The sequence below is a fragment of the Eurypyga helias genome, unplaced genomic scaffold (genome assembly GCF_000690775.1).
Source record: "Eurypyga helias isolate BGI_N326 unplaced genomic scaffold, ASM69077v1 scaffold3996, whole genome shotgun sequence".
NCBI lineage: Eukaryota > Metazoa > Chordata > Aves > Eurypygiformes > Eurypygidae > Eurypyga > Eurypyga helias.
In genome coordinates this window covers 68677-96387 of record NW_010257114.1, presented here as the reverse complement: position 1 = coordinate 96387, position 27711 = coordinate 68677, and the positions used below count along the sequence as shown (strand labels likewise).

Here is a 27711-nt window from a genome sequence, read left to right as displayed (position 1 = left end):
TATTATATATAATAAAAGTAGATTACATAAAGACATTGCATTATTGCAGACTGCCTGATAGAAGTGATAGACACCACCTTATTGTATCAGGCAAAAGGTACTAATCTGCAAGCATTCATTCTTATCAAATATGTCTGGAGTCACAGCAAGAGAGCTAAGTTTATCACTGGGCTAATTAGAAAAGCAAATAGATAGCAAAATCTCTTTCCAACCTGCATTATTCTGAGTCTACTACATATAGCTTTTGTGAGGTAGTGTTCATACTTAATTCAAAAAGACTGCTTATAAATCTGAGATTAATTCAATATGGTGGTGAACAGGAACAATGTAACAAAGTTTTCTGTATTCATCTTCCTATCCACTGCATTTCAGAGAGGCAACACACTGGGCCAGTATTTAAATTACCGCAAAATGGCTAAATGTAATTTTTTTCCATTACAAGAGACTAAATGTGTTCAGTAGCACACAGTGTGAGCCTTCTTTCTCTTCATTAACAGTACGAGCCATCATTGTCTAGGGTGTCCTTACTGCATAAGCTAATATAAATAACATTTCCTAGCCCCTAGGTGAGTCCCTTTCACCACCTCCACTGCAAACACATTAATCCTCAGTACCTCGCATCAGCACCGTGCGATGGAAAGCCGGGGCTGCGCCCTGCCTGCAGCCTGACCCCAGCAGGTTGCCGGTCGCAGGGCTGGCAGAGTCCTCGGGAGAGGTCAGAACCAGGCGCAAAATGGGAAGGACTGCCTCCCACGTGGGAGAGGGTTCCTCAGGGCGGCACAGCCTGCGGCAAGTGAGCCTCCCCCTTCCCGGTCCAGCAGCGATGGCAAGGTGCCGGAGCCCAGTGGATCACCCAGTCACTGCTCTCTGCCATCGGTGCACCCCCGGGGGGCCAAGACCAGGTCAGAGCCCTTCTCCTGACGTACACGTCGATACAAAGCTCTATTGAGGACTGTGGGATCAGAAAAACATTTGGCTACGGAGACACAACAGTTGATATTCCACTTCCAAGACTTACTTTGGGCAAAGCAGTCCTCTCTCTGACACACACCATCGGCAGTGGTGATCTTACCAAAAGGATAATAAAACCCAAGATTATCTTTAAAGAAATAAAATGCTCAAAGACTGCAGCTGGAAGGCAAACCCTTGGGATAATTTTTAATTCCAGTGAGGTATCACCTCTGCTCTCCAGAACCGGGTATGCCAGCCAACGCCGCTGCACTTGGGAAGACAAAAGGGCGTTTAGGCAGCAATTCAGTGCTCTGAACTACCGCCGTGACCCTCCATCTGCACCCGTACGACTTGCACTCACAGCTGCACTGCGCAGGCCTGCCTATAGACAGCTCTGACACACAGGCTAACACATGGAACAACAGGTCTGGCACTCAACCCAGGTATTTCACCACGTATTTTTCATACATCTTCTCCGGTTTTGCCTGAAAGAAGAGGCTACTTTGCAATGTGGTCTGAAACAGTTCAAATTTGATTTTAACAAAAGGTAGAGGGAGGGAAAACCCCAGAGTGTAAAGCAGGAAGCAACTCTGAGCGCTTCAAAATGAATGCGAAGGTTTCACCGTAACTTGCTTGGGTTTTCCCGCCGGTGGAAGAGCAGCTGAAGGAAAAAGGCGAGGCATTTTCATTTTTTTGGATCTTTTTTATTCAAAAGTTTTCAAAGAAATAAAACAGAAAAAAGCTAACAATCTAATCAAATTTACAGTTCAAAAATGTCTTTTGGCGTTTAACAACAGGTCCTAGGAAACAAAACTACAGAGTTATCTTGAACCGGACAAATAAGTTACCACTGGCAAGTTTGTGGCACTAGTAAAACAAAAATAAAAAATTAACTCTCTTGATCATATAGATATCTCTATGAAAATCTTTTTTTTTTTCAATCTGTACAAAAGGTCTTTCTTCATAAATTAATTTTTTATAATTTAATGGCTGTCTACTATGTGATGTTTAAGTAACTGATTATTTCTTTATGTACAGAGGTTAAATTTCCCAAATCTTACCCAGACAATGAGTATGGCACTTAGTTCAGACATTTCTGGCAGCAGCTCTTCCCTCCCTCTAACACAGCTATCATACTGCAGTTTTAATTAACGCAAAAGTATCAAGTAGTGAGAGATCCAGGTTTGGAAAGTTACCAGATACAGGCAAGGTGCTGCAGGAAGTCTGGACTTATACAAAGCAGTAATATTCCAGGGAGCATAGAACCAATAATACCACAACTTTTTAAAAAAAGAAAAAACAAAAACACATCTCTTATGACTATGTATTTCACTAGAATCTACACTTTTCAGAGCAGCAATTTACTTTTGAAACTATGAAATGTCACCGACATCTATACTCCAATACTCACACAAAATTTAAAAACTAAAAAATACTTGAAAGAAACAACTGCTTAGCCCCAGCTCCCGAGCTAGGATGATTTGGTCTGTGGAAACAGGGAGGGCCAGCAACCTGTCCCAATACAAAAGGAAATAAACTTTGAGGTAGATAACTGATCATATACAGCTGACCAGAGAAGTACACAGTTTTGGAAGACAACTTAATTTATCATTCGATTTAAAACATATGCAATTGTAATAAAGAGCTTTAGTAGCAGTGAATTATCTAATATGTGAAGTACAAATAACTGTGTATTTATGAATCAGGAATTTCATAGTTTCAAAATCGGTTTTCTTTACACTTAACACTTGTAGTGATGATGTAAAGTGTGGCACTGCTTGGATCCAAGTCTTCCTTCATGCTTTTGTGTCCATACATCAATTAAAATTATAAAACCTAAATGCAAATGTACAAAAAAGGCACATTCTCCTAACCGCAAACTGGTCCGGCAAAAATAAAGAGTACAGAAGACGTAATGCTGAGACAAATCAGAATTATTGGTTACTGGCTCTTTGTTCTTTGGTAAAGTTACCTTTTAAAAGTGCCAAGTCTTTTTTATTTTTATTTACCTACTATAGAGAGCTAGTACCCAATCAATTATGCTTCTACTTACATCTCAGCGTATGTTTGAAAACGAGTCCTTTAGCTTTTGCCATTTTGCTGTAATAGCAACTTTTCTGTTTGCTAAGTCTCAGCACAATCCTCACCCTAAAGCACTATCATTAGTATAAAGGAAGGACAAAAACATTCGGTGATATCCCCACCCCAATCTCCCTACTCTACCTATGCTAAAACTAGAACATCAAGTTAGTTTCTGAAAAAAGGCAAAAAAAGATTTTACATTGCATCATACAGCAGAGTTCCTAAATCGTTCAAACTACCAGAGGGAACTATTGGCATATGGCCTTACAAACAATTTATCCTATTAAAATTTCCCCAGTCAGAAAATGTGTTTCACACAAAACATTTTTCCCCCCTCTTGCATTTCACTACCTTACATATTATGTGAAAAATCATTAAAAACACTTACTACACATTAAAAAAGCCAAATTTTCAGCAATTTTTATTGACTACCTTTAAAAGCCCTATGCTGCTGTTTTACAAGGCATAATAGACCAGCTCATTTGGTCAAAGCATTCTACACCATTAGTTTGGACTACTTACTGAAACAGCTACAGCATTGAAAGATTTAAGGCAAATTGGAATTCATAGAAAAGGATAAGACACTTCACACTACATTAAAAGAAAAACAGAAAGCTAAAAGACCAGACACTATAACTGCAACACTGCACTAAAGCAACACTCACACACTGCAAGCACAGAACATCGTCTTAGATGTTTTACTATTTTAAACTTCAGAAAACCCATTTCATACAATTAAAAAAAAAAAGAAAAAAAAGAAGAAAAAAAAAGAAACGAACAAAATAAAAATAAACCAAAACACAAATTCTGTCATGCACGTGGATAAGTCTTCGTGGTCATCTGTGCATACCCAGAAACTCGAATATTTTTTTTTTTTGCGTCATAACACTTGATAAAAATTTTTTTTTTACTAAAATAAACCTGTTCATGGGAACAGCTACTAGATGAATTTAAGGTTTTTCTTATGCACCTTATAGAACTTATAGCAAAAATAGTTTTAGTTGATTTCATTATAAATAACATCTTCAAGAACCTGTGCAAAACTGTCAATAATTCCTAAAGCACAATTGATCAGTAAAATCCATGATTGTTTCAGCCTTTGCACCCTTCTCCAGGCCAGGGCAACACTGGACATCTGTAACACAGAAAGGTCAGAGCTAGAGCAGAGTCACAATTGCGTGGGTTTTTCCAAGCGTAGCTGTCCATAAAACAACTCATTTCCTATTTCACACACCTGGGGCAAGACCCAGCTAACCCGAGTGCAAACGGGAGAAGTAACGTGGGCGGCGCTACAGGTGCTTGGCCCTTCCCTGGATAAGGCTCTTGGCCAGGACGGAGCCTGGATTGCATTCTCCTACCTGCCAGCTTTCCCCCTCCACCTCCGGGACCTGTTCACCATGCAGAGCTCCCACTGGGGAACCGTGAGACTGCACTCAAACCCATTTCCTTCTTTGCTGCCTTGTTACCATTTCCTTTTAATTGACCAAAAACGGCTGAGCGGGTGAGCTTACTCCTGCAGCATCCCCAAGGATTTTGCTCTCTGGGAAAGGAACACACCTTTCTTGTGGGGCAGCCTCAGGGAGACTATGTGCAAGTTTCAACAGCCAACGCAGAGACAGTTACTGTGCCTCCACGACGGCTAACACCTAACAGCAATTCAGGGCTCATTAAACTGAAGGAAGACTGCTCCATGTATTGGCTTATATTGCTCTACAGGTTTAAAAAAATATCCAGCTAGTGAAAAAAAGTTTAGACAATTTTTTAATTTCTCAAGGCAAGACAAAGTCTGGTATTTTAAGGCTTGTACATTGATAGGTGCAGAGATAATTGTAACTTCTTTTTTTTTTACAAGTCCTTTTGACTGTTTTCACACAGCAGCAACTTTTTGAAAAGAAGCTATAAAGTTATTAAACGTAGCTGTCCAAGGAAATACGCCGTGTGTTTCTGATTGACTGCATCCACTTGTGCACATGTGCTACTCGTCATTTACCCCTTATTTACAGCAAGATGCATACTGACTTTCCACAGGACATTCCCAAAAGAGCTGCATGTGCATTTAGAAAGGTTTTTCAGTTTGACAACAGTACCGAAGCCACAACAATCAATGGACTGCAGTGTTCCCTGTATTTAGGGCAAGAAATAACTGTCAATTCCCTCCCTTTCACCTGTCTGGAAAACAAGTGCCAACATGTTCCAGGGACAGAAATACCAAATGCCATACTCTGAGGCTGAAATCAGCTGAGTAATATTAACTTTCCCCTGGTGCCCACAGCCACTGCCGACAGATTTCTCTCGCTCCTGCTGCATGTAAACACGGGTAACGGTACTTCTCTGAAGAATAAAATACGTGGAGGACTGGCTTACAGCAAACGCACAGAGCTGCCCACAGAGCTTGGTATTCTACACAGTGATCCTTACAAAATTTGCCTCAGATGGCAACACATCTCATCCTTTCAGGAGACTACAGGCTGCTCCTCCTGCTTGGCCCCAGCCTAGGGGAAAGACACTGACAGCCTGGGAGAAAGAGGCAGGGCTGGGCGATGTCATGCAGGATTACGCTTCCGTCTACCACAGATCTCTACTGGTAAGGAGGTTTTACATGCCCACAGGGAAGACTTGAGGCAAAACAAACAATCCCTTGAAAAGCGGTTAACACCAGCCAATAGCCTTGGCATAGGAAACACACAGGAGCCATGATTTTAACACTAGGAGATGGATAACGAGAAGAGTCTGTGGCTTTGCTTTCTCCCTGCCCTGGAAGCAAATCAAGGATGTGGGCCTTCTCTCGATGCCAGCATTTGGCCAGACTAAAATAATAAACACAGGTCATATGTTGCGCTATGCAGACTGTGCCATCTGTTGAACGTGCGAAGTTCCCCCATTGGCTTGTTTCTATCTTTACATTCTTGAGCATATAAGAAGCTGTTATGCCAATAATGGGGATGAGAGCAGTGTTGTCAAATAACACAGCTGACCTGCAAAATCAAAGGTAACGTTAAAGTGTGCGTACTGTTAGGTCTGTACATTCTGGGGAGAATATCACACAATTAGAAGTTCCTCACACATTCCTCATTATGATTTTTGAGTATCTAATAAATGCTGTGAGAGCTATAGAAAAACCCTTCTGTGATGGCCTCTAGCACACAATTGCAGCAGAACAGAGATTTGCAGCATGAGGTCTTACAAAATTTGATTAAAAAAATTATGGAGTCAAGTTGCCCAATTTACAAAGCACTTGGAAAAAGATGAATTAAGGAAAAACTAAGTTCCAGAATTTTAAAACATGGAGACTGGAGAAGGGGATGGCTAGTGCAAACAGTATTTTCAGGATGGCAATCTACAGAAAGCAAAAATTTTGCATGGAAGGAGTTTGGATAAAGCTAATGATTGGCTAGTAAAGAAAGGCCATGAAGGCAAAACCAGAGGAAACCTAGAGTAGGAAAGTAGAACAAGCCAAGCTAGGATATGGATTAAAAATTAATTGGAAAAATTCTGGGCCAAACTGCTTTTTCTTAGAATAAAGGATGATCAGGGAAGCCTTCAGGAGAAAGGTTCAGCAAGGATTCCTACCAGACCACCCCCTGCCTGTGGTCTGTAAGTCAGTCGCAAGGCTGCGACTGTACCACAGAAACGGAGGATATTGTATGTATAAATATAGCTCCCCTTAGCATCGCGATTCTAGTATTTTTGCACTAATTCATTGTTATTCTTGTATACAGCATGCTGCCAAGATGAACAAATTAAAACACAACACAATCCAGTTATGCTATAGAGAAATTATTAAAAGACTATTACTCATAATTCATTAGCTCACTTCTGGAACCTGTGTTTCCTTTCCTGGCTTCTAACTCCGGCCAAGTTCAAATTAACTTCACTGCCTGTCCCCAGATATTATCAGTGTTATTTATATGATATTAAAAAAACCACCCTCAATAGAGAGTACCGTAAGTTATGAAATAAAATATCTTTGAATTCACATCTTTCATGTGACAGGATGAGCCCCTACCTCACAGTTACTTATTTTGCTGATACGTATATGGAGAATGGTCACTGGACGTCTCTACTGTAACCTGTTGTTGACCACTGGCTTCCTGCAAATAAAAAGGAAGGCAGGACATGAGACACAAAATCAGGCAGCGTTATCTGCAAAATATATTTCCATGTAACTCCTACAGTAACAGTCTTCAAATCTCAAGTGTTTCTAACATTTCTCAATTGGGGTACTCCAAACCTGAGGCGTTAACTTTGCACTGATTTGCATTTCAGCAAACAGTGAAACAAAATGATCACTCAAACTTTGTATTTCTTCAGCTGCTTTGATGTTAGCTTAAAAAAAAAAAAAAAAACCAAATCACAAACCTTTGACAGTATAGAAATAAATACACAGAGGGAGCAAATAACCACTAGTAGATGACCTTTAAAAGGCCCCTTCCAAGCCAAACCATTCTATGGTGTGAACCTCTGATTTTCTATCTGCAAATGCAAGAGAGCATTCTGCCCCTCTCCGTCTGAGGGGCAGCAAGAAGAACGAGATCTGCTTACCACAGGTACAAACACTATTGCTTTGAGTACTCTGGTGTGATTGGCACTAGGCAACACAAAGAACTGTAGCTGGGGCTTCGCACGCAGACCCCCAGAAACCAGGGAATTCATTCAGCTGTTAGTGCTCTAGCTGGCAGCGTAATCAGCTGATTACCAAGAGTTTCTCTGACCTACATGGGCAGATGCATATGCTGAACCAAACAAGTTTCTGGACAAGTAGATTTTGGAATGAAATGTTTTTTCTTACAGGCCCTGGAAGAGGCTGTCCAGCCCCTGCTCTGAATACAAGAGCTTCAGCATACCTTGTCTAGCTCATCTGTTAACGAAGTACTGACCTATAAAAAGGGTGTAAGTAAGTCAAACCAGTAGACACACTTTGTCTACTGTTCAGTTACACTCTTCAACTGGACTTGTAGAGGGGTTTAGTAGGCAAAAAGACACAGTATCCTGAGATGCCAGCATGAAATGGGGATTCTTTGCAAAAAGTTACAATCATGCTCTGCTGGTAGAGAAGTCTGCTCACAGGAAAGCTACATGAAAGACCAAAACCTGTTGGAAGTTAGGGTTCACAAATCACAAAGTTTGTCTGAACTATGATCATACAGAACATTGCTACAAGTACAGGTCATTCTTTGTTATGATACCAGTTATATTAGTTGAGAATAATGACACTTTAAAGTTTTAATATATATTGTATTCACAATACATTCACAGTGACAATGTTAGGCTTTAAATGGTAGTTTTCCCAGGAAAAAAAGAAAATCTAGTATCATATTCATGTCTCATACTGACCTCAACAGGAACTGCTGCTGTCTGGACATGTGTATACTGGGGTATGTAGGCTCCTTGCATAGCTGTTGTGGCTGGCATGTACTAGAAAGACAGAGTGCATTAAATTGAGGTGAAGCCCAATGTAAAGTTAAGAGTATTCAAAGCACCTATCATTGTTTAAAAAATATTGGCTGTTTCCCTAAAGCAATGTACCTGTAAGAAAGACTTTTCTGTCTGAAATCAACAGGCTTCTCAGGTACCTCTTTTGAGAAAACTCAAATTTAGACTTCAAAGACCAGGTAAAGGACTTTTTCTTCTCTGCTACTCTCCATCATCATACTTTCATTTTTTAATTCTATCTGCCCAGAAAAGAAGGGTCTTTCAGTTTAGAAGCAGGCCTGCACCTCTTCTTCTGGTTTAGTTTCTCTTCCACACTTTTATATTATTTTCTGCAACTCTGAGCTCCTGAGGAGTAAAACCGACTATCGTTCCTTTTTCGTTACAAGTTTGGAGTTACCTCATGGGTTCCTTTCATTTGCTTTGATGTATTTTATTTACTCATTTCCAATTTCTGATCAGTTAATAGACTGCTAAAAATGGAGACAGTTCTTAATATTTTACTGGATGAAACACCACTTAAAGGTTTACTTTTTCTACACGCAAGCTGCACATGCATACAGCGACCTACATGCAGTATTTTCTACTCGTGATAAGTTCTATTTTGCATTAAATTGCTACATACTGTTCCAGTACTGCCTAATGAAAGATGACTCATCTGCTGTGTCAGAGGGCTTATCATCGATGCAGGCTGTAGTGACATGGTGTGGTCCATGGAGGGAGTCAGTACAGCACCCTGTGTAAAACAGAGAAAGAAAGAAATGGTTGCAGCAACACTCATTTTAAGCACATTTTTGATTTGAGAGTCTGTCCTTCTGAAAGGATACACCATAAGTACTCCCCTTAATCCCAGGCACTGGCTCAGGAAGCAGGTCTGGGGCACTCCCAATACTCTACTCAAGCAGATGTGTTTTGCACAGTTTAGTAACGGGGTAAGAATTTGCACTGACTTCCTACTGAGCACACAACTGATCTACAATCCACGCGAGATACCAGCTGAAAACACTGTAAAATATGAGTCTAACCAGATGCTGACTTTAAAGCAAAAATCTGCACAGGTTACCAGGTATTGATTCACTCAGCTTAAGTTCTGGAATGTCAGGATTTTGGAAGAAACTTTTATCTGATCTTTAGGAATGGAGGCTTTTGGAGGAACATTTATGTTAGGGGAATTCTGCATGTCACATGCAGCGTTCACACACAAGACAGAGCTGCCCTACTTAACGGCTGGTTTCATCAGCACACCCATTTTAGAAGAGTGGGTTAGCAATGCCGTGTCAGAGACTGATTCTTTGTCTAAATCCTAGCTACTGTGATGACCTTTCTATCACTCCTGTACCCTTTTGTTAACTTCATAAAAAGTGCATGCTGAGTTTTTTAACACTTGAGACTGCCAAATACAGAGGGCACACTTGTGTTTTTCAGATTTATCTGAAATGGAGGGTTACCAACATATTTCATTTTACTGATCATGTCCTACAAAAGCACATTTCCAAATCTGTTGTATGACTTAGGCTTGCAGAAGTGTTGATTAAAACTGATGGAGGCTCAAAACCAACAAATAATTGCAGTGTACTGAAAACCAGTATTTTGAATCAATAACTAATCCTTAAAAAGAAAAAAGAAAAGAAAAAAAAAACCCTACAGAGTATAGCTGGAAAAACAACCATGTGATCAGTGTAGATGAAATGAGTCACAGGCACATCAAACACTAAAAGAATTTCCTGTCTGTAGACTGCAGGCTTCTCTGCAAAGCAAATGAGCAAGACAGCACCAGTCTTTGCACAGGCCAAAACTGAACTTAAGTCAGGAATCCAGAACTTTACTTTCAGCTGTGAAATCTCATCTTGCATACCTGTGAAACTAATACACCTTACAGCGTTGTAATATACTAACTTGTGTCTTTCACAGCATAATTTGCCAGATGTTTTTTTATGAAAATCTGTGCTGACAGAGAGAAAAGTTAAAACCAGTTGTGTGTATGTGTGTTTAACATCAAAAATCACAAATATACCAACAACTAAGTGTGTGAGAGGGTGTTCTGGTTCAGTACCACCTTCTCTGAATGCACAAGAAGAAAATGTTCTGCCAAGGAGATTTACATTCTGTAATCTGCAAGGAGAGGTTAATTAAAGTCAAGACAATATCCTTTCTATATCTGGAAACAGACTTGTTTCTTAACTACAGGAGTGCATATAACTGCCTCTTATTATTTGCAATGCTCATCTCAAGAAACCTAGTAAGTCTCAGATATAAAGGTACTTAATTGGCAAATGACATAGATAAGAAGCAAAATATCATGGGAGAGTATAGATTAGAATACCTGACAGTCTGGTAGAGATGCCACAGCCAGAAGTGTAGGGAGACTAGCATTAGTCATGAGCGGTGAAGCCAGAACAAGCTATGCAGGTTTTCTCAAGTGAGTGCCCATAATGTCATTTATATCACTACAACCATCTGTCTTTCACAAATTATCCAGTCTGAACTATTCTAGACCAATTCTAAAACCTTGGATCTTTAATCCCAGCTCCTTATACGTAAACAGTAAGTAAAACACTTGTATTTGCAAAGTGCTTTCCATTTAAATAAATAAATTTTTTTAAAAAGTTTCCTCAGGATGCTGAATTGGTAAGTCTAATTTTCCTCATCACCTCGATACCCTGGAGGCAACTCACTGTTTTCCCTAATAAAACAGGGCTCTAGTTCAGGTTCCTATCTTTGTTTCTCTTTTCATTCTGATCCATGATTTAATCATGATGCAATTGTCAAAACTCTGGATGTAACTGGGTGGGAATTTACCTATTTCCTGTTGTCTAAATTATGTAAAGCATTTTTACACTCAGTAACACAACAATGGAGAAGCATAAAAACTTACCGGGTGCTGCATTATGTATGGCTGAGGCTGCATCCAAGAAGGACTCTGAACCTAGAACAAAGTCAGCATTTTATTTTTCATTTTAGTCATTCTTTTCCTGAATACTCCAACTGAGATAGAGTAACAATTTAATAAATCATGTTAACACACACATCCCCTTTCTCATTTATTCACTTTTTAATGCAATTAGTCACTCTGTGGAGCAACACTCATTGCTGTGAAGTGTATCTGCTGTACCTGTAAATCAGAAACAAGATTTGGAAACAATATACTGCATACACCTTTCAGAAGAGCATACTGTGTTTTCAGTGGAGGTCTCAGAAACTTTATCAAGTTCACCAAAAGGACCCTTGAGAGATGCATAAGAGATTTCTGCGGTGTTGAAAACGGAGGCACCTTCTGTGAACAGGACAGGTGGAGTGTCTTGGAAAAAAACCACATGAAATATTTTCTGCAAGATGGAAATACTTCTTCCTTCCTTTTGATGCTGAATTTCAAAAATCAGATTAATATTTTTTTTTTTCTTTTTCAATCAGAAAAAGAGCAAACAGGAGTTCAAAAATGGGAAACACCTGAATCCTCCCTTTCCTCAGACAATAGCTTAATGGCAAAAATACTGGTACAGCCTGACTACAGCACTGGCTGATCTACTCACACTACGATTGTAACTGGCTCAGTACTGTCATTTGGGTAATACAGGAGTTGCAGAAACAAACACTAGCCAAAACGTCATTAAATTTGTTTACCTTTAATAAGAATAAATCTAGGAACAGGTTATACCATGCCTCCTCAAAGAAACAAACAAAAAATTATTGTCTCGTGACATGTCCTGTTGCGTAGATGGCAGGATGCTGCCGGTTTCAGTGAGAAGGGATCAGTAACGCAGATCTGACTGATGCTCAAATTGTGAAACTCCTTCCTCCCCAAGACTGAATACTTGATTTTAATTTTCAATTATTACTGTGGCACTTTAAGCATAATGATGTTAATAACTCCATCCACAATGAGCTCCATGCTATGTATATTGAAATACAGGTAACAACCTTTCTGGAAACATGGTGTGTGGCCTGACTATTTCAATAAGCCCAGACAAGTGATAGAATATTCCTAAGAAGTATGTTTCCATGCCAACATCCAACTTCTACTTGGATTCTGAATATCTTTGTGTCTTGTATTGATAAATAATTTATATTTTAATAAAGAAGAGCAGCTAATTCTACTGGAATATTTTTCTGGGTAAGAACTTGCTGTAATTTTTGAGGTATGGCTGTACAAAGCAGAATGATTCAATATACTGAAAAAATACCCCACTCGCACTGTCTGCCGAAAGCAAAAACACTGTGTTGCGTAAGTCACCTCAGAAATTAATACAAAATTAATCCACCTGCCCTTTACTCCAGAGCACACACTGTTTTACCTCCTAAATAATGCTTTTGCTCACACAAGGCAGCATTAGACCTCTGAACTAACATTAGATGATTCTTCCTCATTCTTCTCACCTGGAACAGGAGGGTACGTGGAAATTTCTGCAAGGGAATACTGACCACATGGCCCACAGTGCCGCTGACAGCCTTCTACATGCCTCCTGCTTTGCCCTCGGTACTCGTTTTCACCCAGAGTAAGCTAGAAAACTCAGCACATCCCTCACTAAAACACAAACAGCTGCTCCTCCTTCCCCTCACACCCAGGTAAGAATTTTCCAAATGTTGATCATTTTGGCTATTTATGACCTGAATCACTGATGCTTACTTCATCTACGTCCTAAACAGTAAAATGCCAGAACAGCCGATCATTTATCTTACCAGTAGGTTAATTGGCATGTCTCAAGTACTAATTACAGAGCATATATCTGAGACTGCCATACTAGTTGCTTTAAATGCAAGTTGCTTGTAAACTGAAATGTACAATGCCCTACAATTGAGCATTCCCAAGAGATTTATATCAAGGGACAAAAACTGTTCCATATCATTTCTCAGCATGTTGAATTGCTTGTCAGTACCCCTCAGCAGGGATGCAAGATGACACCTATCACAATTCACAGCTTTGGGCTGGGGTCTAAGAACAAAAAACGTGCATGATTAACGTTTTAGTTTATTGTTCAAAACAAATCAACCTTTGGTTTAGAAAGAGTTCTAGACTACCAAATGCTTTACTCCTAATAGGAAAACCCCGAATTTGAATGCTAATGTAATTTGAACTCTGAGCTCTTTTTCAGCTTTCATTCTCCAATGTCAAGCAAGTTTCTGGACCCTTCTCAGCACAACCACCCAACACATTATTGTTGAGCCTCTTCTTTTTTTCCACTGAAACAACATGGAGATATATCTTTGAAATAAAATTTAACTAAAGCAGGAAGGTTTTAAATACAGAATAATTATTTTAAAGATATGTTACTGACATCAGAAGAACTTGACCAATGAAAAATCATACAGGAAATGCAGAAGTGGCTACAAATACTTCAGCCATCAGCACAAGTTAGCAACTTTGTTCTGCAAAACACCACGTATCTCATTAAATTGCTTTCCTTCCTGAAACAAACACACTTCTAGTTTTTAGGGCCTTCATTTTCATGCTGCGTGGCATGAAGAGGCCACTTCATTAAAATGAAGCATTACTGGAGAATCCATAAAACCAGATGTAGCAATTGATAAATAAACATAAGCTCCAGTGAACCATTTCAGCTACTGTGTTCTAAATACTAACCTGGTATGTGGAAACCGGAGAAGCAATATAGGGTGTAATAGATGTCTGAGTGATCATTCTGTTTGCTGTAATACTGTAGGGTGATGGATAAAATCTAGAAAGTGCAGAAATATTTATTAAATGCCAGTTCTGTACACCATTCATAATGCAATTTTTTTTTTCTCAGCGTGCCATTATTTAACATACCCATTTTGTAAAGCAGCTGTGGTTGGATCATACGTGAGTGTCATTCCAGCCTTTAAAAAAAAAAGAAAAAAAAAGGCAAAAAGGAAGAGTTGACAAAATTCATTTTGATAGTAAATTATTTCTCTTATTCTTTCTTGAGCTGTATTATTTTTATCTGAAAATTTGTATTGAAATAGTTTATTACCACAAGCTAGGGAAAGGTTAATTGACAGAAGTAATTATGTAGTGAAGAGAGTCAGCAATATTGGCTAGGAACACAAGTTTCCAAGTTCCCAGCATGAGGAACAAAATGCAATCTATGAAATACCTGGCTAAGAGAGCATGTGTGTGTTTGAGAGGCAAGGTATGAAGATTATGTTGGATGTTGCCTACAATACAGCAACTGCAAGACTGAATGGGGAGTGCTGTTTTTCAGAAGCCACATTTGAATTTTCTTGTCTCATATGAATGAGGTGTCTAGGCTTGCTAACCACAATAAGCCTATGAAACTATTATCTTGAACATTGAAGATTAAAAAGGCTGTGACTAAAAAAATTAATGCTGCACTGCATTGGTATACTATTTTTAATCTTATGAAAGCGATGTGCATTTCAGTGCTGCATAAATCAAAGTATTATTTACTACATGTAAATAAAGTTGTATTTCAGGTAGCTTTATAATATGAGAAATATCTCAGACATATTCCTGATCAAGTTGAAGGAGACTTTATTGTTCACTCTAACGAGGGAGGACTTAGTGTTTTGCATTCTGCCTTTTTTCCTCTTAAGAAAGATACAGTTAAGTATTTTATAAAGTTGGAAACTGTCAGGTAAGAGCTGCTTGCACATTTTTAATATGCCAAAGAGCCAAGCCAAGAAGTCTCAATGCCTATCATTTTTGTAAGTACTCATTATTGTACACCCACACTAAAGCTTGAAGGGAGGACTTACAAGTCTCACCTCGCCTTCTTTCCATTCTGTATGTATTTATTCTGATTCTGTCTCTTTTTCTGTCCTCCATCGGCAAACTTGCACAATAAAGGTTCTGCAGGAACTGAGAAGAAGGAATATTAGTTGAAGTGGCATGCATACACAGTGTTCAGTGCTCCAAATGAGGTATGGTTTTGAAGTTCTAGTCCCAATATGACAGTTAAATAACATGGACCCATACTACAGCATCAACGAGTGTTCTGCACAGCACATAGCTGCCACACACAAACACAGCATCTAGAATGCCTTATTTCCTTTTTTTTCAACTACTGCTTGGAAACCTGCTGGAAAGAAACATGGTCTGTATATCCTGAGCCTGCTGGTCTGGGGATGAATGAGAACTGCCACTGAATTTTGACTTTTGCCTCTTAGGAGGGTGCAAAATAAATCTGGCCAAAGGCCTCACCCCTTAGAGGTTTCAGTAATGTCCCAAAACTTAAAACTTCTTTGCTTATCCAGAATAGCCAGAAGAGCTGGCACAGTACCTCCACTTACTCTAACCTGCAGGGCGGAGCGGGTGCCTTTATCTTCCGCACGTTGCAATGACAAATGCCACAACTGTCCATTCCCTTTTTATCTCTTCCCTATAAAGACCATGCAATGCAACCAGAAATTTTTCAAGATTTTTCTGTTATCTTGGTTTCTGCATACCGTCATGAAATGCTATTACTATACTTTCTTTTTAATTTTTTTGCATAACAATCTTGACCACAACTTCAATTTTTAATGTCAAAAATCAAGCAGTGAAAAAGAAGAGTTTGTGTAGTATTCTTTCTCTGTCAGGAGCTTAACTGCAATTGTTTCCGAGTACCTACGGCTGAAGCACAGCTCTGCTACATCACACCACACCCTCCCTAATCACAGGGTGGAAGCAGTGTTATGACTTGGACGTGAACACCTCTCTGCCAGTAATTCCTGACACATGAGCTGTCTAAGCTTTACCATGACACTCCTCCAGTCATTCTCTGTTTCGAAACACCTTCATGAGACACGGCTGGATCTGAAAACATGCAAGTTTCCAAATGCAGAGTAAACACATGGGGTGTGAATGCCACCCACAAAAAAACCACCCCAGGAAAAATTGTCGCGTATCTATCATGCAACAAAATCTATTGGTATAACCATGGCCAGTGCTGATGTGCTCTTCCCTCTGTCTGCAGTTACCAAAGGCGATTGGTATGGAAAACCTCAGAGATTTATAACCTGGCAAAGCACTCGACTTTCAAAATTTTGGCACAAAACTAGCGCTAATGGCCAAGTCATCCCTGGCATTGGATGGCATACTAAAACACTAGCTCTGGTTCTACTGGGAAAATATCCACCTCCTGTGTGATACATCTTTTGACAGCCTTCTCTATAAATAATAGGTGAACTGGGAGACAGAATTGGTATGAGGTTCCCCATCTCATCTTCAGCACTGACCACGTATCTGCCAGAGACTTACACCTCCTCTCCTACACGTATCAGAGTCAGACTTTAGTACTAACCATGACAAATGGATTAATTTAAAATGTATTATCTACATTACACAAGGAATGGTAATTAAAATCCTATAATCATAAATGAAAACAAGGAAAGGTTCAGTTAATGAAACTGAAAAAAGTATTGGAGACCTATTGACAGTGGGGTAAATGTAGAAGGAAATATTAAAAACTTGAAACTAGGAGACAGAACCTGGAGATCATGGTCTTCAAAATCTTGCATTTCTGAGGGGATTTTTGGCATTCCCAGGATTGAGTTTTGCTTTGGGGTCTTCTATCATGAGAAGAAGCTTCTGTCTCACCATATTTGGGGCAGAAAGATACCGTATGAATATGCTGATGGATAATTTGATATTACCTTATAAATGTTACATTCCAATAACCTTGGTCATATCACATGGCATTTTAATTCACATATAGTTCTGTTGAAATTAAAGAGTTCATCTCAGATGTTAGTCAATATGGATAAAACTGCCAGGTTCTGGTCTGAAATTATTTTTACTCTGATTTTACACAGCAAGGAAAAAAAAAAATCCATCAGAAAGGGAGAGCTGATATCCAAATACTGAAGTTAGCTGCCTTAAATGAAAAAAAAGCTCTTAGCCAAGTTGAGTATCTCTGGCTACTTATAAATTATTTCAAACCACCTAGTACTGTGGGAAGCATGTGTGACTTCCAAAATACACACTATAAATTTTTGGATGAAGTCAAAAGAAACTGGCATGAGAACAGCTTATAAAGACATCAGAAAATACCTAAAGGTTTCTAGCCCTGTGATTCTGTATTATAGCACTCACAGGTAGTAAATACTTCATTTAAAGCTGCCATTATGTTTTCATTAAAAATCCCCATAGTGAATTGTACAAAACTATTCCGAAAGCATTACTTGTGTTTACATTTCCCATCACCGTCTCAAGATAAAGATAATTTTTTTTTTAAAGTCAGAGTAAACCTGTCCAACTGCTTGAATAAAATGTTCACAAAAATCTGTTTTAAGAATAAATATGATTTTTTGTCAGTAGATAACTGAAAACAACTATATTTTAAATGATGAAACAACTTCTGTGGTGCACTGGAATCGCTCTATTAACAGATTTAAAGAGGAGGAAAGAACTGAACAGGAATTATGCACTTGTACTGCATTTGCATACGTAACAGCCCAAAGCTTCAGCAATGAAAGAAAAAAATTAAAATGGCATTAATTTGGCATTTGCCAGAACTTGGTGCTCCATCTTAATGAACACAGATCTGGTCATGGGAACCCTTGGTTTTCTGACCTTCCAGCTTCTCTTGTTCCTCCCCGTGTCCATAAGTGAAGCCAAATGCTGTGAAAGCTCCAACTCATGTTAAAAAAAAAAAAAAGGCAGACCATCTCTTTAACAGCACCAACTGCTGTGAGAAGGCTCTATAGCATTTGCCTGTCCTGACTCCAGTTCAAGATCTGAATGCTGATAGCGGGGACTGCTGCAACTGAAAGCCTAACTGCAATTTTTGGCTGTTCTTCCATACTTGTGACCTGAGTAATACTGTGTCCATTGCCTCAAGAACACAGTGACTGATGGTCATCAGAGGGAGGGTCGTGAGAAGGAGATAAACCTTCATGGGAGCCAAGTGTGATCTATTGATCCCCCCACCCCATTGAAGAAGAAACACAGCCCTTAGTCTTTTCAAAATTAAATCTGAAATCTATTTCTTCAGTTTACCTTTCTTCCTATTTTTCACAAACACATAAGATATTCTCTCTCTTGCACGTACAAATGTGTGTATCTTATATATATATATATATATAAAACAAAAACCCCTGATAACCCTACAGACCAGTCAAGCAATTTTTTTTTTGTGGTCTAGGGAGGGAGGGAGAGTCATTTTTACTGTTTAATTGTTGGGAAGTGTGCAGGCCCAGCGATGAAGGGGATCATTAATCATTCAGCAACTTGTCCGTATGTGCAAGACAGAGGGGCACAGCATAAATATTCGGAGTGGCATTCACAGCTAAGAGACAGCTGATGTAAGAGGCTACGACTTACAGCAGATTACTGCTTCTGCAGCTAAGACACCGCGTTTAAAATGCCCACTCCACTGACACAATGAAAACCCACTCTATCAATGGTTTGTAGATGTCTGTTGAGCTGCTCCCACAGAGGCATTCTGTAACCATGAGCTTTCCTGTGCTTTAACAGCAGGTCAGTGCTTTTAAACCTGGCTGTGAAACGTGCTGACCACCTCCTCCTGCCCTGAATCACCCTCCTCTATGGCTAAGATGTTCACAGAAGACAGACATGAATGTGATATTAGTCCAGAGAGTAAATGCTTCCTTCTCATACGTACATTGTGCACATGTGTGTGTTAGAATTCACTCTTCATTTGTTCACTGTCTACCCAAATACTTACCAGGTGATATCATAAATACAAAACCAAAATTGATGTTCCTATGTTGCACTTCGTGTTTACACCCTTGAATTTACAAGGCTAAATAGCTTCTTAATAGCTAAATAGCTTTCCAATAAACCCTGCTTTCAGATATTAAAAATACAACAAAATAGTTTTAAAACACTATTCTTTTAATCAGTTTTCAACTTCTGCCAAAAGCTGTGGGAATTAAAAAAAAGTAGTTGTGCAACACAAGGTCTCAATAGCTTTATATGTCTGAAGGGAAATGAAATACATACTCTTCACCATCATAAGCTTCACTTAAACACAATGCTTAGGGTTGTATCTCTCTAATAACTTACATAGGGTTTAATAATTTGTCACAGGAGTATATTCTGACTTGCATCCTGCACTAGAAATATGTCCAAGATGAGAATCATTGCAAACAGCAGTGTCTACCACACCTGGTAGACCATTTCCTAGTCTACAGTCACGAGCATGGCAGGAGCAGGGCTCTCACACCTGTCTTCAGGTTCCTCCCTAAAACAGAATCAGAGGGATGCCTGTCTATCGTAAGTGGGAAAAGGAAGGTGGGTCATGGATAATCCATGATTTTTGGGTCATCACCATAACCCACCAATCCTGAAGCAAAACTAGTATGGATTGCTCAGCAAAAATGCTCTCCACCTTACTCCCATTAAAACAAAATCACCTGGTTTTCAGTAAAAGAACTATTAAATAACCCATAAAGCCTACAGAATGGGCATAAATTGTAACATTTTAACTTCTGTTTTACATTTTAAATGTAAGAGAGACAAGTACGCTCAGACTTAGTGCTTACGTATTCTACAGCACAAGTCCTGTATGTAATTATTTATATAATTACTCTCACGTATCATCATGCAGCTACATGCTGTTGTGATAGGGAGGAGATGCCTTTCATGATTTTGCCCAGCAGATCATCTCTACTCTTGTTATGAGTCCCACATAATACAAAAAGACAGTGAACCTTAGGTATCGTCTTTAGGGGAAGGAGGCTAAATATGCTGCTCTGTCCTTACTACTCATCCTTCTGTGTCCTGGCTTCTTATACTAGTCTAGTCTGTTTCCTCCAGGTCACGTCAGGAAGTTCACGTTTCACATGAGAAGAGAAAAGCTAAATGTATCACATTATTCACTGAAAACAGTAATTCTTTAAAGAGAAATTAGAACTAAATGCAAAAGTTTTTTCAAGATTATAGCAATCGTGTAATAAACATACAGTTGAGAAGAGAATGAAATACAAAAAAAAATCAAAGTCCTGAGAGAAATGGACAGAAAGTCATAGTCCATAGAATAAAGCAAACTATTACAATAACTTACATAACAAAAGTACAAACCCCAACCAGAACAAATGGTGAAACTAACACACCATTCCTAGGAGTTTCTGGATTATACCAACATGCAATGCATTTGAAATTGCTCTCTGAGCTAACCTTCCTTCTTCCTGACTGAAGACAAACAAGGACACACTAAATACTGAATATATTTCATTAAGCTAATATGGAGCAGGGTAACAAAGCCAGAATAGCTTATGACATCTGGGTTCAGTATCGTCAATGCCCAGTCACTCACTCCACTCTACAGTCGATGCTTTTGTGACCGCCCCGTGCTGCCCTTGGACCTCCCAGATTCACAGAGGTTTTTCTATTCTGTCTTCTCATGCTCCAGAGGAGGATTTATCTATGCTTCCTATGACTGTGTTTAACCCATTCTTCCATTTAAACCTAGACTTAATTAAAATAACAAAGCTGCATTATGAAAGCGTGTTTTTGTTGAGCAGATCTTCTTCCTCCCACACCTATTTCTTTACAGGCCCATCTCTCCTACCCTCCTCATCCTGATAACAGTGTTTTTATAGCCAGCTCCCTTTGCTGATTTTAGCCAAGTTTCTAGGACACAATGTTTTAATTTAAACATAGTTCCAGTTCTGTGATTTTATCTTGCACTTACTTGAACTTGTTCCTCTATAACCCTGAAGGATCACAGAACGGTTTGGGTTGGAAGGGACCTTAAAGACCATCTAGTTCCAACTCCCCTGCCATGGGCAGGGACACCTTCCACTAGACCAGGTTGCTCAAAGCCACATCCAGCCTGGCCTTGAACACTTCCAGGGATGGGGCATCCATAACTTCTCTGGGCAGCTTGTGAAGAAGGCCACCAAATCTGTCAGGCACTATGTGCCCTTAGTGAAGCCATGCTGGCTGTCACCAATACCTCCTTATTTACCGTATGTCTTAGCATAGTTTCCAGGAAGATCTGCTCTATGATCTTGCTGGGCACAGAGGTGAGACTGACTGGCCTGTGGTTCTCTAGGTCTTCCTTTTTTTCTCTTCTTAAAAACATGGGTTACATTTCCCCTTTTCCAGCCAATGTGAACTTCTACCAGACTGCCACGACTTCTCATATATGATGGATAGTAGCTTAGCAACTTCATCTGCCAATTCCCTCAGGACCTGCAGATGCATCTCATCAGGTCCCGTGGACTTGTGCACTTGTGACTGTCTATATACGGCTTCATCCGCTCGGTCCTCCTGGTCAGGTGGCCTGTAGCAGACCCCCACTATGCCACCTGTCTCTGCCCTCGCCTTCCCTTTGAATCCTGACCCATAAACACTCATTCAGCTCCTCATCCATCCCCAGGCACAGGTCCATGTACTCCAGCTGGTCAGTGAAAAAGAGGATGACACCCCCTCCTCATCTGCCTGTCCCTCCTAAAGAGCCTGAATCCTTCCATTCCAATGTTCCAGTCATAGAAGCCATCCCACCACGTCTCCGTGATGCAAATAAGGTAATAGCCCTGCAGGGGTGTGCACATCTCTAACTCCACTAGTTTATTCCCCATGCTACCTGCATTTGCATAGAGACATTTAAGTTGGCCCCTGGTGAAGTTGGCTTGCTGACTGGAGTGCCTGGAATTCCTTTGTGCTGCTCTTGAGGTGCTCTCCTGCTGACCTGTGATCCTTCTCCATGCTCTGGGCATCTATTGCTGGCACTGGCATCAAACTGGTAGGAATGGGATGGACTGAGGTTCCCTTCCCCAAGCAACTTTAGTTTAAAGCCCTCTTTACCAGCTTGGCAAGCCTATGACTAAAGATGCTCTTCCCCCGCTCTGACAGTTGGACCCCATCAGCCCCAGGTTGCTCAAAGTGAGCCCAATTAGCTGAACCTCTGGCTGTGGCACCCATTCCATAACCATTTGCTGATTTGCCAGATTCACCTGGCCCTTTCAAACCCCTTCCCTTTGTGTGGGAGGACTGGTGAAAAAAATGACCTGATGCTAATCTATTTCAAAACATTTTCCCAACCTTTGTTTGTCCAAGAGCTTTCCTACCACATCTACTTTTCTCTGTGCAGGTACTCCAAGACCACAGTTACTCCACAACTCTGCTCCACTTTTTGGTAGACTGCAGCACATTATTACGCATAAGCTGCGTCCTCTAAGACGACTGCATTACTGGACACATATTTGCTATGTGGTGAGGAACACCAGGAAGAATTTGAACTCCATAAAAGCCTTTCCAAGGAGCAATACAACTTCACAGCATCAGCAGGGAAAAGTAGAGTTGGGGCTGTACCCTATACAACAAAACTGAGAGGCTTTAATAAACAAGGTTCTTAAGACTCCCGTATGCACCTACTTCTCTGTCGCATTTTTGTCATGGAGGATGCGACTCATCTCACTTAACTGACTTCCAGACACTGAGAGTTATCTACTTCTGAGGGACTCATCTAGATGCTCTTTTTAACTGCAAGGACAGCTGACAGCAAAGATACATCAGTCCCTGGAGATCTGTGCTTCTTCACCTACTTTAGACAGAGAGCCTGGACGACTACTTAGTCACATAATCATTAGAACATAAAAGTCCATGAGGTGGGTTACAACTTGAGACCCCTCTTTGGTTTCCACTTTCTGACAATCACCAGCTCTGTGCAAATTTCCTGTCCCTAATTAATCACGCTTTTCTGGTAAACGTTTTCCTTCACGCTGCAAAAATAATTCTTCCACTTTTGCGCAGCAACTTTCTATTTCTACCTGCTTGAACCTGATCATGGAAGGGTGCAACTCCAGCTTCAGCAACGGCCCACCAGAGCAGAGCATGGTTAGCAATGACATGCTTGACGGCTCCTTCACTGAGAACAGGATCATGCAAGTGAAAATAAAAATGAGCAAACTAAAAAGCACTAACAGAAGGTTCTGCTACAGTTTTTTTTTACTGCCTTTAATTGAACAGAAACCCCTACATGTTGATTTGAACTCTTGGTTTCTCCATACTTTTTACTCTTAATTATGTCCAAGCCATAGCAGCACTATAAAACTAATCACAGAGGGTGGATCAGACCACAGCTAGCATTCAGAGAAAATTGTTCCATGATCTCCTTGCCCCTAAAGGGATTTTCCATCTCATAAAACACAGATTGCTAAATATATGAAATAGAAAAGTAAATGTTACAGTCCCTATGCATAACAAAGTTTTAACTAAATAATCTTGGCAATCAATCCCAGTGCAGAAGGTTTGCAAAAGCCAAGCCAGGGAAGTCAAAACCCTGCGTTAGATTAGTGCTGGTGAAGGGAGTGGTTTCCTGTGCTCTGAAGCAGCTTTCTATCCCTACCGCAGCACAGACTGCTTCAAACTGGAGTAATCTTTCAGAGATGAGGCATGTACATAGTTTTCCTAAACAAGGCACATTCCTGACTGCCTGCTGAGGGCTGCTTTTCTCCTTCTTGGTGTCCGGGTCTGGCTGCAGAGAATATTTCACCAATGGGATAAAGGTGGCTTTAGCAACCACATCAAGAACGTAACTTGTAAAATTCCCACTGGAGATTCTCAATAAAATGGTTACCAAAAGCTGCCTGCAGTGACAGGTGTGTATTCTTTCCTCCTTTCTTTCTATTTTACTCTGCCGCCCTCAATTTCCTTTCCTCATTTTTAAGCGTTTATGGAATATACATTTTGTCTCGCAGAAGCAATGCTGACTAAGCAGGCAAACAGATGAGGAACTTGGTGTGACAACAAAATTGCGCTATGTAGCTTCTCTGCATTTTGCCTTGCACAATATTTCTAGAAGAAGCGATCTTTGCTGACCTCCTTCCATCCTCCTGAAGAACCTCAAAGCCTACTTTGACGTGAGAGTCACAGCTCCCCCGTGAATCAAACTGCCTGGCATTAAGGCACTGCTGCAGAATCTATTTTTTTCTAATCAAATCTTTTTTTGACAATTACTTTGGAAAAAATCACCAACAGATGGCAAAAGTAGACTATTTTTTTGCCTCCAAAAAAAAAAAAATCAATCCATGGACAATCAGCCAAATTCTGTTCTGATACACATACAACACATACTTGTCTCCTGACTTCAACTGGGATTATGTGGGATGTAAATTTGCACATAGCTGGCTTAAGGCATCTTAGCTGCTTGTCTATCTGCTAGGAGAGAACACTACTAGGCTCCTAGAAAAGGTTTACAGTAGAAAAATTATATACTGTGTTCCAAGTAAGCAAGTATTACAGTCATCCAACAAGACACAGTTTAATTTTAATAAGCCTGCCTCTGAATGAGAAGCCAGATACAACAATCAACTTAACAGGCTTCTACTATGTAAGCAATAACCCATTCATACATCTTGTTAGAAATATATGCAACATACCAGAAACTCCTGCTGGTGTCTTTATGAATTTTCCATTAAAATGAGCAATCACTGCTTCACATTTTTCTGTTGACTCCATTCTAAGAAAATAAAGAATAATTTACATAAATTAAACACTTATCCAGATTCCCATGTTTGTGGGGTTTTTTTAAGCACGTTTCTTGCTTTTTCTCGCTTCACTTTTATGGCTTGCTTTCCCACATACGAGCAATAGGGAGGATGTTTTTTAAGAACACGCAACTTCAGAAAGGTAAAACTAAACTCAGTTAACATTTTACGCACTCTGAGGCCAAAGTCAGTGCCACATTGCAAATACAACACCCTTATTTACTTAGAAATTAGGCAGAACGTAACTTGGAGAGCTATAGTACAAAGTACCTGTGCTGTCCTAAAGGAAGAAGAAAGACTGATCCACAGTCATTGATAACCGAATCCTTAGCATCCATGATACATATAACAAATTTTATTGCCACCTTTGGTACAAGATTCTGAAATGTCTGTACTGTCTAAGAGTAATAAACTCAAATTTAAACAAGCCTGACCACATGATCTTTAAAAGCTACCTTTGCAGCTTTCAGCTTATGCGTACCACCTCACTTAACGATGTACCTGTCTCACATTTAATTGTCTCCAAGTTACCTTCAAAACAGGAACCAATAACAGAATAGCTGTGATGGCTACTGAGAGTTTACCCAGCATCCTGAACAGGTTTGTGCACTTAGGTTGTCAAAACTAGACTTAACAGACTGGGTGGACTACCGGTGAGCTAGCGCTAGTCTGGGAGTGGCTCCGTAGGCTGCAGCTACATCCTTCCATTACAATGTGGATGTGTCGGTCCTGACTGCCAGCTTGGACTAAGCTGCAATGGATGACCAACACATGCAAGTGAAATTTATTTTAAAAGAAGAATATATTTTTCAGCTATTGGAAAGATGATATTTGAATATTGTTGAACAGAGGTATTATTTTTATTTGTTCATTAAGCTCTGTAATTCAGATCCAAAAATTAGCCCAGTGGCCTCAGAAGCGAAGAAGCAGTACTAAAAACTACTAAGTCTTGGCACCTTTTTAATTCTGATAGCCTCTCTGCAAAGGACAACAAAATACAGTCACAGGCAACAAGCAAATTCATCAAAATGCCAGACTGAACAAGAAGCTTTCTTCATGCTTGCAAAAATACCTTCTAGAGAACTTTCAAAAGTCCTGGATTGTTGGATCTGCATCAAAGAAATCTAATTTTTTTGTCTCACATGAAATAAACAATATAATTTGGTTTCAGATTCAAGTCTGGACTTGATAAAATATATTACCCCTTATTAACCTAATAAAATGCTCCCAAAGGCAAGAAATTAACATCTTTATTTAATGTCTACATGTTTCTTGGACAATTTTAACTAATATTTATCCAAAAATGTTCCAATACCTACTCTGCAGAAGAAGAGAAATTCTGATTAGATATGACAGCAACAGCTTATTCTATAAATTATGTATAATATATGTATGTGAATAAGAAATATGTATACAAAAATCACTTCAGATTTATGTTTCTATTAAAAATATATAATACAAAATCTATTGAGAAAATGCTTACTTTAAAAGTAATCTCTTTAATGTCTTCAATGCAAGCGAGGTTTGGATACCCACAAGTCTTGGACTTTTGCATACAATTCTAAAACTCTTCCGGCTATATTACAATAAAAGCATTCCTAAAATACCACTGATTCAAGGTAGAGTTGGTAAGCAAGTTCAGGGAGAAAAAACTGCATAAATTCATAACGCCCACTGAATTTTAGCTTGGGTGTTACCAGATTCTGCCCTTCATAGTACCACAAAGTGAAAGCTGCAATTGAGCACGTATCAGTATTTTAATTAATAAATACAACTTTTGGATATACACTGTTTTGCACATCATCCAAAACCACACATACATTCCATGTATACTTGTATGGAGTTCACACTCAAATACTTGAGCATATGCTTAATAAAAAAATACAACTATATGAATGAAATAAAAATGCCCAATTTAATTTACACCAGAAGTATTACAAATATTTATTGATTTATTTAAAAGGAACAGGAATAAATCTTGTTAGAAACCAGACTTGGCGGTTTTGCACTCAAATAAAGGAATCATAGAATCATAGAATGGTTTGGGTTGGAAGGGACCTTAAAGATCATCCAGTTCCAACCCCCCTGCCGTGGGCAGGGACACCTTGCACTAGACCAGGTTGCTCAAAGCCACATCCAGCCTGGCCTTGAAGACATCCAGGGATGGGGCATCCACAACATCTCTGGGCAACCTGTTCCAGTGCCTCACCACCCTCTCTGTGAAGAATTTTTTCCTGATATCTAATTTAAACCTCCCTGTTTTCAATTTGTACCCAATATCATATCATCTCCTTGTTTCTAATTTTGTTCCTTTGTTGTATCTTCTTGTAACTGGACAGTCTGGCAAGCAAATAAATTAGAGGGGGTAGTATTTAAAAAAGATGAAAATAAAAATCAGTGCTGCAAATTACCCACAGCCAACTCACAGAGAAACCAATCCCTAAAGATTTGGCTTCATCGGAAGATATAATTTGTTCAGTTCTTTTCTGTGCACTAATTTTAGATTCTGCTATTTGTTCAAATACAGAGCTATCGTAATATTAGCTGAACATCTGAATTACTGGAATTTGACTGCTGGCAAAGATTTTGAAACATATTGTGAGAATCCCAATTCTTTGCTGAAAGCATGCCCCTACTTCTGATTATAGAAACCTCCAATCTAAAGGCTCCACATTTTCACTACCATACTAGGTTTAAAGCAGACCTTAATGAGAGACAGAAAAATGTTAGAAAGGCACAGAAAAGGCTTTGATGAAGAGACCCCAGAACAAATAACTGAATTAACTAGAGAAAAAGTAGACTCACATGGACAGAATACTTGGATGGTATCTACTCATTTATGGAAAATATTTGTTCTTGTTGATTTGGGAG

At 39.5% G+C, this 27711-nt stretch overlaps 1 protein-coding gene across 1 annotated transcript in view; it reads right to left on the bottom strand.

Annotated features, from left to right (window-relative positions):
- Positions 1–1645: 1645 nt before the first annotated feature.
- The window catches only part of LOC104511318 (RNA-binding motif, single-stranded-interacting protein 1-like), a 67639-nt gene continuing 41573 nt past the window's right edge, over positions 1646–27711 (bottom strand). The window contains 10 exon segments of the mRNA XM_010153883.1: positions 1646–4168; positions 7040–7124; positions 8368–8448; positions 9089–9199; positions 11339–11389; positions 14042–14135; positions 14228–14277; positions 15157–15176; positions 15179–15259; positions 24733–24812. Coding sequence (XP_010152185.1) covers positions 7047–7124; positions 8368–8448; positions 9089–9199; positions 11339–11389; positions 14042–14135; positions 14228–14277; positions 15157–15176; positions 15179–15259; positions 24733–24812 — 646 coding nt within the window. The 3' untranslated portion in view covers positions 1646–4168; positions 7040–7046.